The sequence below is a fragment of the Vicia villosa genome, unplaced genomic scaffold (assembly GCF_029867415.1).
Source record: "Vicia villosa cultivar HV-30 ecotype Madison, WI unplaced genomic scaffold, Vvil1.0 ctg.000189F_1_1, whole genome shotgun sequence".
Lineage (NCBI taxonomy): Eukaryota > Viridiplantae > Streptophyta > Magnoliopsida > Fabales > Fabaceae > Vicia > Vicia villosa.
This window is the reverse complement of record NW_026705059.1, coordinates 275,302-292,769: the sequence shown is the minus strand read 5'-3', so window position 1 is coordinate 292,769 and position 17,468 is coordinate 275,302. Positions and strand designations below refer to the sequence as shown.

Sequence of the window (17,468 nt, the reverse complement as noted above, 5' to 3'; positions counted from 1 at the left end):
TTGTTTGTGTTCTTACCTTATTAGCGTCCTCATCAAGTTCCCTCCTCCTCAGCTTCTTTGGCCTTCCAAGTCCTCTTTTATATGATGGAGGTAACATCTCTTCCATGTCAACCTCTGGCCACATGTCTTCTCCATTAATATGACTTACATTATAACCACAGTATGTTACATAAGTATCTTTGGAATGATAATCATTCACAAAATCTCCAGGTCATTGGTTCCTAAAACCTAATGTAGCTACTTCATGTCTACAAGGAATTCCCATTAATTCTCAAAAGTTACAAGTGCATATTTTTTAAGTATCCAAAATGAAACTATTCCTGGTATGGATATGTTCAACTTGACTTAATGTGTCACTAGGAAAATTTGGAATCCAATTCACTGCATGTTCCACTTCCTTATCCAAGCTAAGTCTAGGTCTATGCATTATCCTAAGATTCCATCTATCAACCATTTCTCTTAAGCTGACATTCTTATTCATGATGTAGTTTCTTATCCATTCCTCCACCAAACTTCTTTTTGAAATTGGCATATAAATGCCCAAGACAAAGTTCGTGTTCTACCCTCTTAAACATTTCTTCAAAGACATGTATCAAACCCTGCAAACCAGGTTGTAATAGTGATGAAATCCAAAAATAAATTATTAATTTAGAGATGAGATCTGAAAAAAATGATATGGTTAGGGATGATATCCAAAATTAATTACGTTTGTGAAAGTAGCTTTTGTTGGTCAGAGATGAAAACCCAACTCCTTTCTTGACCAATGTCCTCCAAAAGTAATGTAAAAAACCACCTCCATGACTCCTTTATTTCAGTTTCACATACACCAAAAGCTATGGGATTGTATTGGTCATTTAAATCTCTACCAACTGCAATAAGAAGAGTCCCTCCATACTTAGTCTTAAGATGACATCCATCAACTACAATGAATGGCCTATATGATATTGTGAAGCCCTTCTTAAGCCCATCTAAGCAAAAATAAAAGATGTCAAATCTTGGTTGTATTGTTGGTCCAACCCTTTCTAGATTAATTTTACAAGTGTTCCCATAATTGACTCTCCTTAACTCTGCAAAGTATCTCCATAAAAGTTTGTATTGTTTCGCTACATCACCTTCAATCAAATCTTTTGCAATTTGTTTGGCCTTCCATGCCCTATTCATAGTTATACTAACATAAAAGTTACTCTAAATCTCAGAGACAATATCACGAATCTTAACACCATCAAAAGATGCCATCTTAGCCGCCACAGTTTTAGCAACCCACTTCAAATTGGCAGAACAATTATTCAATACCCTGCCACACGTGTGTGTTCCAACCCATTTCTTCATTCTATACACGTGAATATTCCCAACTTTACTTACAAGTGCAAAAAACCCACATTTGCCCTTGCAAATTACCCTTACTCTAACTTTATCATTTTTCACATACTTTATCTATCTCCCATTTAATTCTGACCATTCAGTAATTGCTTCTTTAAATTCATCAAGTGATACAAACTCCAATCCCACTTTGAATTTGTAATTGTTGTCTAAGTCCTCGATCTTAAACCTTAGATATTTTGGTTCCTTCTCTCCATCAGAAGCATCATGGTCACTACTACCAAGCTCATTACTAGCATAGTTGATGTCCATCTAATTATCCACACCACTAGATGACCCTACATTATTCACACCAATTTGTACTTTCTTTGGAGTTTGCTTGTGCTTCCTTACTGCAAGTTTTATCCTACGTCTTTTGCCTTTTTCTTTATCTTGATTATCAATAGCATCAAAGAAATCATCCAACCTAAGAGCCCTCCCATCCTCATGATCCGCTGTCGTGCACAGATAAAAAACGAGTATTTTGTAAAACGTAGTTTAGCGGTAACGACAACTCGGATATCGTCTCACAAGGATTCTTAGTTATTACTAATCGACTGGAATTCGAATTAAGGGGGGAGTTGTTTCGTGTTCAATTATAAAAAAGCAGAAAATATATTATTATGAAAAAGTGATTATCTGAATAAGCTGAAACGAATCAATCCACTGTATCAACTTCCGACTTATCATTGATCCCTATAAAATTCCAATTCCCTAAACGGGTCTGATCCTATTCGACTACAAAAACTACTGACAAGCACAATATCAATTATACGAAGTCTGTCCCTGAATTCCGGATAAAGCAAACGGATTAAAAGCTATTGTGAATTAAGCAAACACAATACGATCGAACGCGATAATGCAAAAGCTACACTAATCATGAAATTGATTCAAGAACAGACAACAATCAAATTAAAGAATTCTATCATATAAAAACAATTAAATTAAGCAAGCAATTGTAATTATAGATTGGATTCAAAGGAACAGATTAATGGAAAATTATAAAAGAACCTCAAAGCAGCATCTGATTACAGTAAATTGATCCTTGAGGTTTAGTTCTCCATTACAATTGTCAAACTCTCCAAAATTCGTGAATAGAAAACGTGAATAGTACCGCGGCTAGACCTAGGTACCTAGAAAGAATCAGCAAAAACCGTTTATGACCCAACTTGGTCAAATTACAAAAGCCAGGCCCACTACTAACGACCAAAAAACTGAAAATAAACTAGTGTTGCAGCTTCCAACGCAAATCTGGAAAATATAGGTTCCGAATCTGACTTCGACTCCAACACGAAAGTCGTAGCTCTCTTTCTTAGATTTCCGGAGATTATTAGAATGCCTCAATCGGATTCCTGAAACTTTAGTTATGATCGTTTCCGTGAAAGCTGTCAAAGCTGAAAGTAAAATACGAAAGTTAAATAACGATAAAAATAAACTGAAAATTAAAAACATACTTCAACTTGTTCAACACCAACATCATTACCTACGTCAACATGTTCAACACTACCAACATCATTACCTACTTCATCTTGTTCAACACCACTAACATTACCTACTTCATCTTGTATAACACCAGCACATTACCTACTTCAACTTGTTCAACACCACAAACATCATCTTCTTGAACATCACCTACATCAGTTTCTTGTGCATTGTCTTTACCTTTATGCTCAACATATATGTACACTGAAAATTTCATTTCTATGGCATATTGATATACCTTATCAGCATCACTATCACCAACCGTTCTACTATAGCTATCAGCATCATTGTTATACCACCATAACCAATATTCTGAATGCTCAAGCTCAATTATCTCTTTCATAATACTCGTTGCTTCAAATAAGCTCCACCTATCCAAAACTATATCTACTGCATGCTCGTGTCCCCCATGTGTAATATATTATACAGTCCCGATAAAATTTACCCCCGTAATGAAAAATCAAACTGAACTCCATCACTTGCAAGTTTCAAGAAGACACAATGACCAGAGGTAACTCATCGATAAAAGGAAGAAAATAGATACCACATATGAGATTCAGTTCCACATATGTGATTGTGTTCCACAGAGGTGATTGCGTTACTTGGTCATGAAATCGAGCATTTTTCCATCTTCGTTCGTTCGTCTCCTCCCTCCCACAGCTAGAGCGTCTTTTTTCTTCCAATATACAAAACCCTAACTTATAGGGACTAAAAGCAAAAATTAATTTCTGAACACTTAGGCATTTTTGGTGGGAAATAAATAAATAGCGACGTATGTATGTTGTTAAATAAAAAACAAATATAAATCATTTTCACGTGTGCGCTGTTAGTCAAGTCAGCTTTTTTTAACAAAATTTTAACCGTAGAGAATAATTAACGCCACAAGAAAGTGAGATATAAAGGGACTTGGACAAAAAAAAAAGTAATCACAGGAACCAAAATCAAAAACCCGTTAACTTACATGGATCAAAAAACTATTTAAACCTTTATATTTTATGGGTATGGACATAGTGAGCTCTAAGGTACTTGTATCCATGTCCATACTCGTTTATTTTTTTTTTATAATCGTCCGTGTTTATTTTGTTGGTTCTTACCCTATTCGAGTAATTTTTGAAAGTACCAGTTGAAGATGGGTCCAATTGCCATCAATTGGTTGTAATTGAGTAGAGTATCTCTTATAAGACATTCAATGAATTTGCTTATAAAAAATATATACATATCTTCATAAAAGCATCAGAATGATAGAAAATAGTGTCTTTAAAACAAAATCCACACAAGTTTGACCTTCATCAATGCAAATCCTACAAACCAAAATACTTGGATGCAAAGAAAAATAATATGAAGAAGTTCACATTTGAAATCAGCTTGGTTCTTATTAATCACATTTGAAATAATACTATGATACTGTAAGTAGCTGTGAAAATCAATTGATGTGTCTTTTTCATCCTACAACACTAAGGACCACCTTATATATGATCCATTGAAGATACGAGTAGTAGCAAAAATGGGCACGCTAATAAAAATATCACCATATATACAACACGTTTTATCTTCATAGAGACATTTTTGCTACATTCCAAACTTTGAGAACGAAATTGGCCATTCATTTTACTGTTTAGAGACATGTATTTATGGTTCGGTCGTTTCATTTTCTTGTATGGATATAGTTCTAGAATATGGAGCACATGTAAAGAAACTTGGAATGAAACTCTTTGAATTACTATCAGAAGCTCTTGGATTGAATCCAAACCATTTAAAAGATATGGATTGTTTCAAGGGGATTATGTTACTTGGTCATTACTATCCTCCATGTCCTGAACCAGAATTAACTATGGGAACCACCAAACACTCTGATGGTAGTTTCCTCACCGTGCTTCTCCAAGATCATATTGGTGGCCTGTTATGTTTCATATCGGTGTCAATCTTGATCCTAATTTTAGACAAGCCGCTTCTTCTTTTCTCAATTGTGTGATCGGCTCGTCGTCTTTTGTTTTTTTTGGAATTCCGATTGGCGTGAATCCGAGGAGATGTTCGGTGTGGAGGCCGATTGTGGAGAAGTTTCGAAGAAGATTATGTGGGTGGCATCATAAGCATTTGTCTATAGGCGGAAGAGTGGTGCTTTTGAATTCCGTTTTGACTAGCCTTCCGATCTTCTTTTTTTCCTTTTACAAGGCTCCTAAGGCAATTATAGAGGAGATTATATCCATTCAACGTGGGTTTCTTTGGGGTGGTAGTGAGGAGAGGAAGAAGGTGTGTTGGATTAGTTGGGATAATGTTTGTCGGGATAAAAAAGATGGTGGTTTAGGGGTGAAGCATTGCGGTAGATTCAATTTGGCGCTTCTTGCCAAATGGAAATGGAGGATCTTGAGTGGTGGCAACTTTTTTTGGACTAACTTTCTTTTTTGTAGGTACGGTGATATAAAAAGAGCTATGCTTCGAACTCCATCCTTTCATTCTAGAAGCAAAGTCTCTCTTTGGTGGAAGGATCTTTGTGCTTTAGGGGTTGATAATTCATCCTCTTGGACGAATTGGTTTTTTAATTCTATAGCTTTAAAGCTCGGTTCGGGGACTTTTGTGGAGTTTTGGTTTGATGTGTGGATTGGCAACATTCCTTTGCGTGTTTTATTTCCGGATGTTTTTCATTTGGTAGAGAACCCGCATTGCAAAGTGGCGGACATGGGTAGGTGGATCGGAGATTTGTGGCGGTGGAATTTCTTGTCTTGGTGGCGTCCTTTGAATCGGATGGTTGATTCGCAATTGGAGAATCTTATTAATTTTCTTTTGCCGGTTCAGCCCCGTAGGATGGAAGAAGATAGTTTCAAGTGGTGGCGTCATGCATCCGGTTTCACGGTTAGTAATGCTTATGATTCTATTTCTTTGAATGAGCCTTTGCTTCTTCCGCCGGATTCTACTTTAAGGGTGGCATTTGATTGTCTTTGGAAGACTAAAGTGCCATGTAGAATTTTAATTTTTGGGTGGAGGTTGATTTGGGATAGGCTTCCTACAAAGGTTGAGCTAGCAAAACGTGGGATTTTGGTTAATACAAATGATTTGTTGTGCCCGTTTTGTCTACATTTTGAGGAAGATGTCAATCATCTTTTTTTGGTTGCCCTTTTTCAAAGTTTTGGTGGAATAAATTGCTTCTTTGGTTAAATTTGCATGATGATTCTTTGGTTGATTCGCTTTTAGCCCGGTTGTGTTGGTTGGATCATCACTTAGAAGAGGAGTATGGTGTAGATTTTAGATGGTTCTTCGGTTTACTTTTTTGTTGGATTATTTGGAAATGTAGGAATGATGTTATCTTTAATGGCTTAGTTTTAGACTCTTTTGATGGTTTATCTTTATTGAAATCTTTATCTTGGGATTGGATGGGAGTTTATTTTAGGAACTTTTGTAATGGCTCGAGGGAGGATTGGTTCCGAGACCCGAGAGCTTTCTTTGTGTTAAGAGGTGGGTTAGATCGGTAACTCTATTCTAAGTTGTGTATTTTGTTTCTTTGGGTTAAGCACCCCTAGTGCTTTTTAATCCAATTTCGCTTATAAAAAAAATAACAGTAAAAGATAAACAAAATAATTTGGGCTAAAATTGTACTATATTCTCAAATAAGTATTCAGTACAATTAGCAAATGGAAAGGAAGATACAAGAAAATCTAACAACCATGGAAAGCTGCTAAATTCAGAGAGAGAAAAGACTAGGTTTTCATCCACTAAATTCCCCACACCCTCATTCCCAATCCTGCCTCTATTTAACAGTTTGTCATGTATTTTCTGTTAGGAATTCTCTCTCTTGTGCCACATCTTGGTTCCTAATAATTCGGATCACGTGACACGTATTCTTTTTCCTCATGTGCATTAGTGATAGGAATATTCCTCTGGCCTTCTATCATAACATTACCCCCTCCATTAAAATTAACCTTGTCCTCAAGGTTAAAGTTGGGAAAATTGCCTTGCAGCTCTTCTTGATTTTCCCACGTTGCTTCAGTGTGAGGTAAGCCTGCCCATTTAACCAAGACTTGGGATAGTTTGCGCCCTTTTTGCAGCAACACTCTGGTGTCCATGATCTCCTCCGGAACCAACAAGGGTCCAGTCTCCGAAGTCAGCAGTGGAAGTGGAAAATATTGAGTGTGATGTTCTCCTTTGCACAGTTTCAAGTTAACCACATGGAAGACAGGATGTATTTTGGCTGAGGGTGGCAGCAGCACCTTATAAGCAACAGTACCTATTTTCTCAATGATAGGAAAAGGCCCAAAATAACACATACCAAGCTTCTGATTACGATGTAAAGCGACAGAGTGTTGCCTATATGGTTGTAACTTGATCAATACCATATCTCCCAATTGATACTCCACAAACTTACGTTTGGCGTCGGCATACTTCTTCATGAATTGCTGAGCACGGTGTAAATTTGCTTTGAGGAGTTGAAGGGTGAGGTCCCTTTCAACAAGCAATGTTTGTACTGGTATAGGTGCTGATTCTGCAGTATCATACTTGACTAAGTTAGGAGGGTCTCTGCCATAAACCGCTTTGAATGGTGTCATGCCGATGCTGCACTGAAACAAAGAATTATACCAAAATTCGGCCCAGTCAAGCAACTTGGACCATTTCTGAGGTTCCTGCCCTGTGAAACACCTCAAATACAGCTCCAGACATTTGTTATCTGCCTCTGTCTGACCATCAGACTGAGGATGGTAGGCTGTGCTCATAGCCAAGGTTGTACCACTCAATTTGAATAGTTGCTGCCAAAATGCGCTTGTAAATACTTTATCTTTGTCCGATACTAAGCTACGAGGAAACCCATGTAATTTCACCACATTATGTAGGAAGGATTCAGCGACTTTGTGACTAGTAAAATCAGCTTTGAGAGGAGCGAAATGACTGTATTTGGATAACCTGTCCACGAAAACCATAATGACAGTAAACCCATTCGAATGGGGAAGACCCGTGATAAAGTCCATGGATAAATCCTCCCACACTTGAGCCGGTATGGGTAGTGGCTGGAGTAGTCCGGCAGGAGCGGCAGTAGACGACTTTGCTTGTTGACACACCAAACATTGTGAGACAAACCGTCGAATATCTTTAGTCATAGAAGGCCAAGTGAATTGAGAAGTGATTCTAGCTTTGGTACGTGCTATACCGGCATGTCCTCCCAACATAGACGAGTGGAATTCCTCTAAGATAGCTTGAATCAAGTGTGGTCTAGGGGGAACCATGACATGATTTTTCCAAAATAAGATGCCTTGCTGCACATGGAAGAAAGGCTTTGTACAGGTGCCCTGCATACATTGTTGTTTGATGGTTGAGAAGTGAGGATCTTCATTCACAGCCACTGTAATTAATGGTAGCAGGGGGTTGATTGGTCCGGATAAGGCAAAAAATGATCGAGATAACGCATCAGCTGCAATGTTATCCTTGTCGGGTTTATACTCAATGGAAAAATCGAAACCCAAGAATTTGTGCAGCCACTTTTGTTGCTCCGGAGTTGGATGGTCTGATCAGTTAAGGCTTTCAAACTTTTCTGATCAGTGCGAATGATGAAGTGATTACCCAACAAATAATGACGAAACTTCGCCATTGCTTCCGTAACAGCATAGAGTTCTCTAACATAAGCTGATTTCTTCTGCATCAAAGGATTAAGCTTCTTGGAGAAATAAGCTATAGGGTGTTTGTTCTGACTAAGGACTGCACCAATAACGGTACCCGAGGCATCGGTTTCAAGAATGAAAGGTTTGGTGAAGTCTGGTAGTGCTAACACAGGCGCAACCGTAATGGCATGTTTCAAGGCTTGAAATGCATCTGTGGCATGAGAAGTCCATTGGAAGGCATCTTTCTTTAAGAGTTCAGTCAATGGGGCAGCAATGGTGGCATAATGGCGGACAAACCTTCTGTAATAACCGGACAGACCCAAAAAACCACGTAATTGTTTCAGATTTGTGGGAGGGAGCCAATCAATGACCGCTTGAATCTTAGATTTGTCCATATGAACACCCTTGTTAGAGATGGTGTGGCCCAAATAGTCAACCTCAGTGAAGCCAAAGCAGCATTTTGACATTTTAGCAAAGAGGGAATGGGATCTCATGAGTTGCAGCACTTCCTCCAAGTGACTCAAGTGTGCAGACCATGAAGGACTGTAGATTAGGATATCGTCAAAGAAGACCAAAACTGATTTCCTTAACTGAGCTTGAAAAACGTGGTTCATTAAACTCTGAAAGGTGGCAGGTGCATTAGACAAGCCGAAAGGCATCACGAGCCACTCGTAAAGGCCTTGATGAGTCCTAAAAGCAGTTTTGAATCTATCCTCAGGCTTGACTAAAATTTGGTGATAGCCTGACCTTAAATCCAGCTTGGAAAAGTATTGTGCCCCATATAATTCATCTAACAGCTCATCTACTGTGGGGATAGGAAAACTATCTTTCACAGTAATAGTGTTTAAAGCTCTATAATCAGTACAAAATCTCCAAGATCCATCCTTCTTCTTAACTAAGAGTACAGGAGAGGAAAAAAGGCTATTGCTAGGTTGGATGATGCCTTGGTTCAACATATCCAAAACCATGGATTCAATTTGAGACTTTTGACTATGAGGGTATCTATAGGGCCTTACCTTGACCGCATTGCTGCCGTGAACCAATGGAATAGCATGATCATGAAATCGGGCAGGTGGTAGACCTTGAGGCTCAGCAAAAACATCATGGAAACTATGCAGAATAGCAGTCAAGTCAGGGTGTAACCCTGTTGGATCAAAACCGGTCTCAGGATGTATTTCCTGGAACTGCAGAGTAAACGAAGCTTCAATTGCCTTCGTATTGTGAAGTCTCTTGATGTGGTGGAATTGAGCTGGGATTGGACCTTTGTGTTTCTCACCAAATAGAGTCACAAAAGTGTCTTTGACATAAAATTTGATGGACAAAGCATTATAATCCGCTATGTGCGTCCAAGGTTTTTAACCAAGGGGCGCCTAGAACCAAATCCGCTCCTGTGATAGGTAAGAGATACACTGGAATATGTAGGATATGTCCTTGAATAGTTACAGGAAGCTCATCTATGAATCCCAAAGTAGTCAGAGAATTGCCATTGCCCACCATGACTTTGAATTGTTCAGTGGATTGAATGGGTAGTTTGAGACAATGAGTAATGCGGGGCTGAATAAAATTGTCAGAGCTGCCACTGTCCAATAACACACTGATACTAATGCCCTGGACGTGGCCCTGGAATCGTAAGGTACCGGCACCTTGAGAACCATTCAACGCGTTCATGGATAAGTGATGCTCAGACTCATCAACAGAGCTGGGAGGTGGGGAGGTTGAATCAAAAGGTTCGGTGGGCTGAAGGGGGTCGTCATCATCATCAATCTGAAGTAGCAAATAATGGCGATTGGGGCATTTATGTATGATAGAGAACTTGTCGTCACAGTAATAGCATAAACCTTTTTCGCGGCGCAATTGCATTTCGGCACGTGTGATGTTGCGAACTGGGTTGGATTTTGGTGGGTTGGGGGTGGCTTTTGGTGTGGGTGACGGAAGAAGTGGTGGTTGGGGGCCATTTCGAGGGTTAAGGTTTTGGGTTGGATAGTGATAAGGTTTGTGGGTAGTTGCCGGTGGCGGTTTAGGTGGTGGTGTGAAGTATTTGTCTTCAAAGAGTTTGGCAAGGGCAAAGGCACGTGATAGAGAGGTGGGGGTCTGAGCAATGACGTCTCGTTTGATTTCTGGTTTGAGTCCACTTATAAAACAGTCTAGTGTGGCATCTGGGCTTAGACCTTGGGCCCTGTTAGCTAAAACCGTGAAAGTAGAGTAATAATCTGCTACAGTAGTGGTTTGGGCCAATTTGAACAGTGCCGGTCTGGGTGATTCATACGGTGACGGCCCAAATTCCATCTCTAGGGCACGCGTAAACATATTCCATGACTGAAATGGATGATTTCGAGAAATCATTTGAAACCAAGGAACAACATCCTTCTCCATATGCACGGCGGCGATGGTAAGGCGGTGGTTGTCCGGTGTGGCATAGTAATCAAAAAATTGTTCCGCCTTAAAAATCCAGTTTAAGACCTCAGATCCATCGAATCTTGGAAAATCAAGCTTGATATTATGCATCTGAAATGGTTGTGTCGCCGGTGTCGGTGTGGAGTGCTTTCCACCAGTGGACGACGTCGTATGAAGAGAACTCAACTGATTCTCAACCCTTTCCAACCGAGCATGATCCAAATGGCGTTGCTGCATATATTCATTGTGACGCCGATCTGAATCCTCCATAAATTTTTGTAAGGTTTTGTGCATTTCTTCTATGGCATTCTCCATACTCTTCATGCGAGTGTTTTCAGCCATGGTGGAAGAGAATGAAAGCACCAGTTGGTATGTTTCAAATAACAGTAAAAGATAAACAAAATAATTTGGGCTAAAATTGTACTATATTCTCAAATAAGTATTCAGTACAATTAGCAAATGGAAAGGAAGATACAAGAAAATCTAACAACCATGGGAAGCTGCTAAATTCAGAGAGAGAAAAGACTAGGTTTTCATCCACTAAATTCCCCACACTCTCATTCCCAATCCTGCCTCTATTTAACAGCCTGTCATGTATTTTCTGTTATGAATTCTCTCTCTTGTGCCACGTCTTGGTTCCTGATAATTCGGATCACGTGACACGTGTTCTTTTTCCTCATGTGCATTAGTGATAGGAATATTCCTCTGGCCTTCTATCATAACATGGCCTTCAAATTCTAAATCAGGATAGTTGGATTGATGTACCCCAAATACCCGAGGCTCTTGTTGTCAATTTCGGCGATCTTCTGCAGGTAAGTTCTATATTTCTATTCGCAATTCCGTTATTATATTGCGTGTGAAATTAGCTTAACAAGGATTTAGATAGTTATAGTTTTTGTTGTAATGCATGCAGCTTGTAACAAATGATAGATTCAAGTGGCGGAGCCAGAAATTTTAGACAGCTTGGGCAAAAACTTTACACCAATAATTATTCATCTGTTTTAATTTTCACACCCTATTTTTACTAATTTTGCCTCTAATTTTGTCCCTGATTTTGTTTAAAAATCGACTATTAAATTGAGGGAGTACAAAGAAATTAGAGGTTGAGCCCAGACGCCTGCCCGGGCTAGCTGGGCCTTGGCTGCGCCCATGGATTCAAGAGTGTTGAACACAAAGTACTCGCAAATAGCATTGGTACAAGAGTATCTGCTGCATGCTTTTTTAGGGGACAAGAAAAGCTTTATGGCCCCATAAAAGAATTGTTATCTAAAGACAATCCTTCTAAATACAGAGAAACCACTTTTACTGACTATGAAGCATACTATGTTGCAAAAGGACTTGATGGCAATTCTGCTCTTCAACATTTCAAGATTTGTTTATCATGATAAACGAACAAACTAAATAAGTTGGAAAAAATTAACATGTTTGTAGATCCAATTTTGGACCTGAAATTTGTGTTATGCATATGTCTTGTAACAAATTTACTGCCGAGTACATTTTTATACCAAATGTTTCTTTAGCAACTATACCAAATGTTATATTTAGGTTTATGTATTATGATTTTCATCTTGATAATCAATGGTTGTTGAGATTAGTTGTTCTATAAAAGTTGAGCTGGGGCACTAAATTTCATCTTCTCGTATTTTTTTATGGAGGGATAATTAATGAATCACCATAAGAATTCAAATATTCATTCATCAACATGTCACAATTGTATGTTTTTCTATTATCTTATAGATACATTAATAGGTTTTTTATATGATTGCTTTTGGACTTGGGTGTATGGTATCTTTGGCTAATTCTAATTAATGATGAAATACATGACTAAAATCTCCCTCATGTGGACTCCCAAATTGATGCTCCAACACCAATTAATCTGATCATCCTCCACAAATCCAATCACATGGTTGAATACTAACTTAGTGCCAAAACCACTTGATTCATTCATGCAATGATGTATACTTTTTTTTTTTAAGTTAATTCAAAGTATACCTTAATGTTATCTATCCCTTATGATTTTGGCTTTTGTGTACCTTTGAAACTTTGGGCATTTTCTTTTTTAAATGACATCTAGAGGACTTTTTGATAGTTTGATTAGTCTAAAGATAAGAACATACGTGTGGAAAATTTTAGAGAAGTTGCATAGAAAGTGACACAATGGAAAAAAGTGACTCACCTCATACAAAAGGTGCTTGGAAAATTATAGAGAAATTGCTTAGAAAGTGATAGAATGGACTAAGTTGTATGGTCACATGCTTAGCTTATTAGATTATGTTTGTGTGGATTAAAATAGTCTTTGCAGCTAAGTTGTTTAGTCATTCACTCTTCTTTAAGAGACCATGTATTTATAAGAAACCATGATACAAACAATTATTCCCAACAAGCATAGAGTTTTTACTAACATGGGTTCTACTACTAGGATGCACGAGCTCAAAGCTTTTGATGAGACAAAAGCTGGTGTTAAAGGCCTTGTTGATGAAGGTATTATCAAAATCCCAACCCTATTTCATCATCCACCTGATAAGTTCTCAAACTCCACAATTTCAACCAACACAGAACACATCATTCCTGTTATAGACTTTACAAATACAAGGCAAGATATTATAAGCAAAATAAAGGAAGCTTCTGAGACATGGGGTTTCTTTCAAGTGATTAATCATGGCATTCCTTTGAATGTTCTTGAGGATATGAAAGATGGTGTGGTTAGATTCTTTGAACAAGATACTGAAGTAAAGAAAGAGATGTATACTAGAGATTGGACAAGACCATTGGTTTATAATAGTAATTTTGATTTGTACAGTTCACCAGCACTTAATTGGAGGGACACTTTTAAATGTAACATTGCTCCTAATGCTCCTAAACCAGAAGATTTGCCAGTAGTATGTAGGTGAGTTCTTTTCTTATATATACTACCTTAAATTATAGGCCTCATTAGTTATGGCTTCTGATGCTTCATGGTTTCATATTCTTGTAGGGATATAGTTCTAGAATATGGAGCACATGTAGAGAAACTTGGAACGACACTGTTCGAATTACTATCAGAAGCTCTTGGATTGAATCCAAACCATTTAAAGGACATGGATTGTTCTAAGTGGATTATGTTACTTGGTCATTACTATCCTCCATGTCCTGAACCAGAATTAACTATGGGAACCACCAAACACTCCGATGGTAGTTTTCTCACCGTGCTTCTCCAAGATCATATTGGTGGCCTTCAAATTCTTCACGAAGACGCGTGGATTGATGTACCTCCAATCCGCGAGGCTCTTGTTGTTAATATTGGTGATCTTTTGCAGGCAAGTTCTCTATTAGTACTTCATAATTCAGTTATATTATTGTATATGATTATAATTTTTATCCTACTGCAGCTTGTAACAAATGATAGGTTCAAGAGTGTTGAACACAGAGTGCTAGCAAATAGCATTGGTCCAAGAGTATCTGTTGCATGTTTTCTTAGGGGTCAAGAGAAGCTCTATGGGCCTATAAAAGAGTTATTATCAAAAGACAATCCTTCCAAATATAGAGAAACCACATTTACTGATTATGTAGCTTACTATGCTGCCAAAGGGCTTGATGGCAGTTCTACTCTTCAACATTTCAAGATTTGAGTTTGACAATGTAGAGTTAGATGGTTTGTATAGCATGATAAAAGTGACAATGTGGAAATGTAAATTAATATATTCAATAGTACACGATAGTCTTATATAAACAATTCCCGGTTAAGAATCTTTTTTAAATACAACGGGTGAATTTCAACTTAGACTCTACATAAATTTGAGATCTCCTCCCTTCCACTAAAACACTTTACCAAAATGTTTGTAAATCTTAATAATAAGAAAGTAACCAATTTCACAAATAGAACCTAAAACCTGTCTCTTACTTAATAATGGAGAATAACACATGACAGAGTTTCTATAGAAACAAAACACAATCGTGTTACCTGATCTACAAGTCTTAACGACAACAACTCAGAATGATTGTATCTATATTGTCTTGTCCTTCCACAAGGAGAATCAATCTATTTATATAGAAAAGTCAATTTAGCTAGAAAACTCATTAGAGTTTCCAAAAAGAAAAAATCATAACATGTCCAATCTTGAACAAATTAAATCTTTTCAAAACGAATCAAGTAGATTATGTAACCAAATAAATCTTTCCAAAAGTAATATTTCCAAAAAACTAGTGCAAATTTCTACTAAAAGCCAACCGATCAAAATGATGGTAGGTCATTCCCTGGTCCAATTGACTCCTAAGCGACATGTACCTTTTACTCTTTGTATCTCTTAACCTAGTATTTTTGTCACAACTAACCTTGGAGGCACCCTGTGGTTAATGTTATATTTGTATAGGTACATATATAAGGATGTTGATCAAGTGATTTCGAACACAAGTGAGGTGAATTGTGTTATATGGTTTTTGAAAACGTTTTACCAAAATATTGATTTTATAATTATTATAATAAATATATATACTGGTGTCGATGTCTTATAATTTTATATTAGCGGTGTCGGCGTGTCAGTGTCAGTGTCCATGTAAGAGTCCATGCTTAATAGATGAAAACCCTCTCATTTTGGATTCAACTTCAGTATGAGCTAAGGAAAACTATTGCAGCTAAGAAAACAGTTCCACAATAAAAAAATATGTGGTAGCTTCTAGCTTCAATTAATATCTCACTGTGAGTGTACCAGAACAAAATCAGATATTTACTTAGCAAAATATGTGTTGCAAAGTATAGGCATAACACAAACTCAAATCCAAAAGTAAGTTCTACAATCATATTGAAAGTTGTTACTGTTTTCCAAATTATATAAGCTTATTCATTTATCATGCTAAACAAACCAGCTTATTCCACATTATATATCCAACTTAAATCTTGAAATGCTGAAGAGCAGAACTACCATCAAGTCCTTTTGCATTGTAGTAAGCCACATAATCTGTAAAAGTGGTTTCTCTGTATTTGGGAGGATTGTCTTTTGATAATAATTCTTTTATTGGTCCATAAAGCTTTTCTTGTCCCCTAAGAAAGCATGCAACAGATACTCTTGGACCAATGGTATTTGCTAGCACTCTATGTTCAACACTCTTGAACCTATCATTTGTTACAAGCTGCAGTAGGATAAAAATTATAATCATATACAATAATATAACTGAATTGTGAAGTACTAATAGAGAACTTGCCTGCAAAAGATCACCAATATTAACAACAAGAGCCTCAGGTATTGGAGGTACATCAATCCAGCTATCCTGATAAAGAATTTGAAGGCCACCAATATGATCTTGGAGAAGCACAGTGAGAAAACTACCATCAGAGTGTTTAGTGGTTCCCATAGTTAATTCTGGTTCAGGACATGAAGGATAGTAATGACCAAGTAACATAATCCACTTAGAACAATCCATGTCTTTTAAATGGTTTGGATTCAATCCAAGAGCTTCTGATAGTAATTCAAAGAGTGTGATTCCAAGTTTCTCTACATGTGCTCCATATTCTAGAACTATATCCCTACAAGAAAATGAAACCACCAAGCATTAGGAGCCATAACTAATGAGGCCTATAATTTCAGGCAGTAAATCACAAACAAGAACTCACCTGCACACTACTGGCAAATCTTCTGGTTTTGGAGGATTAGGAGCAACACTACATACAAAAGTATCCCTCCAATTAAGTGCTGGTGAACTATACATTTCAAAATTACTATTATAAACCAATGGTTTTGTTTGATCTCTAGTATACATCTTTTTCTTGACTTCAGTATCTTGTTCAAAGAATCTAACTACACCATCTTTCATATCCTCGAGAACATTCAAAGGAATGCCATGATTAACCACTTGAAAGAAACCCCATGTCTCAGAAGCTTCCTTTATTTTGTTTATAATATCTTGTCTTGTAGTTGTAAAGTCTATAACAGGAATGATGTGTTGTGTGTTGGTTGAATTTGTGGAGTTTGAAAACTTATCAGGTGGGTGATGAAATATGGTTGGGATTTTGAGAACACCTTCATCAACAAGACCTTTAACACCTGCTTTTGTCTCATCAAAAGCTTTGAGCTCATGCATCCTATTATCAGTTTCATCTGTAGGTGTAGACCCCATTTTTGTTTCTCTTCTTTTTCTTCGCAGTGGCGTTGGAGTGAAGAGTGGAAACTCTTTGTCCAAGTTTATACATTGTAAATTATATCCTACGAAATGTCACGGTGGCTTAATATTACACCACACATATATATTGTAAGGTATAAATGAAGATAAAAGAAAAAGTCTCTTGTGGCTATTATTTTATAAATTATGGTGAAGTGTTGGTAGACCCATTTTAACCACTAATTTCACCCTAAAATAAATTTAAGGAACAAAAACAATTTAACTTAACAGCGAGATTCTTAAGAATCCGACAACTCTAATTAAAAAGAGAGTCTTGCCAATCTTATGTTAAATACGTATAAGCATATTTAGATGACATAACGACTATACCATTATATGGCAAATTTTTATACCATTGGTTTAACTCTGTTAATACATACATCCATCGGAATCATTGGAAAATAAGCCATTCTCTTTTTTGCATTGCGTAGTAGCATATACTATTCCATGGAACCAACATCAAAAGTAAACAATAACATCTATTATAACTGCATTAAACCATGCATTGGCAGGGGAAAT

The 17,468-nt window shown here is 37.3% G+C and overlaps 3 protein-coding genes across 3 annotated transcripts; 2 read left to right on the top strand and 1 right to left on the bottom strand.

Annotated features, from left to right (window-relative positions):
- The first annotated feature begins 3,342 nt into the window (after positions 1-3,342).
- LOC131625094 (1-aminocyclopropane-1-carboxylate oxidase homolog 1-like) lies at positions 3,343-12,202 on the top strand. Its single transcript, XM_058895991.1, has 5 exons — positions 3,343-3,352; positions 4,461-4,737; positions 11,542-11,629; positions 11,731-11,756; positions 11,980-12,202. The coding sequence occupies exons 1-5, from the start codon at positions 3,343-3,345 to the stop codon at positions 12,200-12,202; spliced, it is 624 nt and encodes a 207-aa protein (XP_058751974.1).
- A 929-nt stretch (positions 12,203-13,131) lies between these two features.
- Positions 13,132-15,155, top strand: LOC131625132 (1-aminocyclopropane-1-carboxylate oxidase homolog 1-like). Its single transcript, XM_058896023.1, has 3 exons — positions 13,132-13,704; positions 13,792-14,113; positions 14,186-15,155. The coding sequence occupies exons 1-3, from the start codon at positions 13,175-13,177 to the stop codon at positions 14,423-14,425; spliced, it is 1,092 nt and encodes a 363-aa protein (XP_058752006.1). The 5' UTR covers positions 13,132-13,174; the 3' UTR covers positions 14,426-15,155.
- Positions 15,156-15,499: 344 nt separating this feature from the next.
- LOC131625134 (1-aminocyclopropane-1-carboxylate oxidase homolog 1-like) lies at positions 15,500-17,045 on the bottom strand. Its single transcript, XM_058896024.1, has 3 exons — positions 16,405-17,045; positions 15,996-16,317; positions 15,500-15,923 (listed from the first exon to the last, which is right to left on the bottom strand). The coding sequence occupies exons 1-3, from the start codon at positions 16,905-16,907 to the stop codon at positions 15,684-15,686; spliced, it is 1,065 nt and encodes a 354-aa protein (XP_058752007.1). The 5' UTR covers positions 16,908-17,045; the 3' UTR covers positions 15,500-15,683.
- Positions 17,046-17,468: the final 423 nt, after the last annotated feature.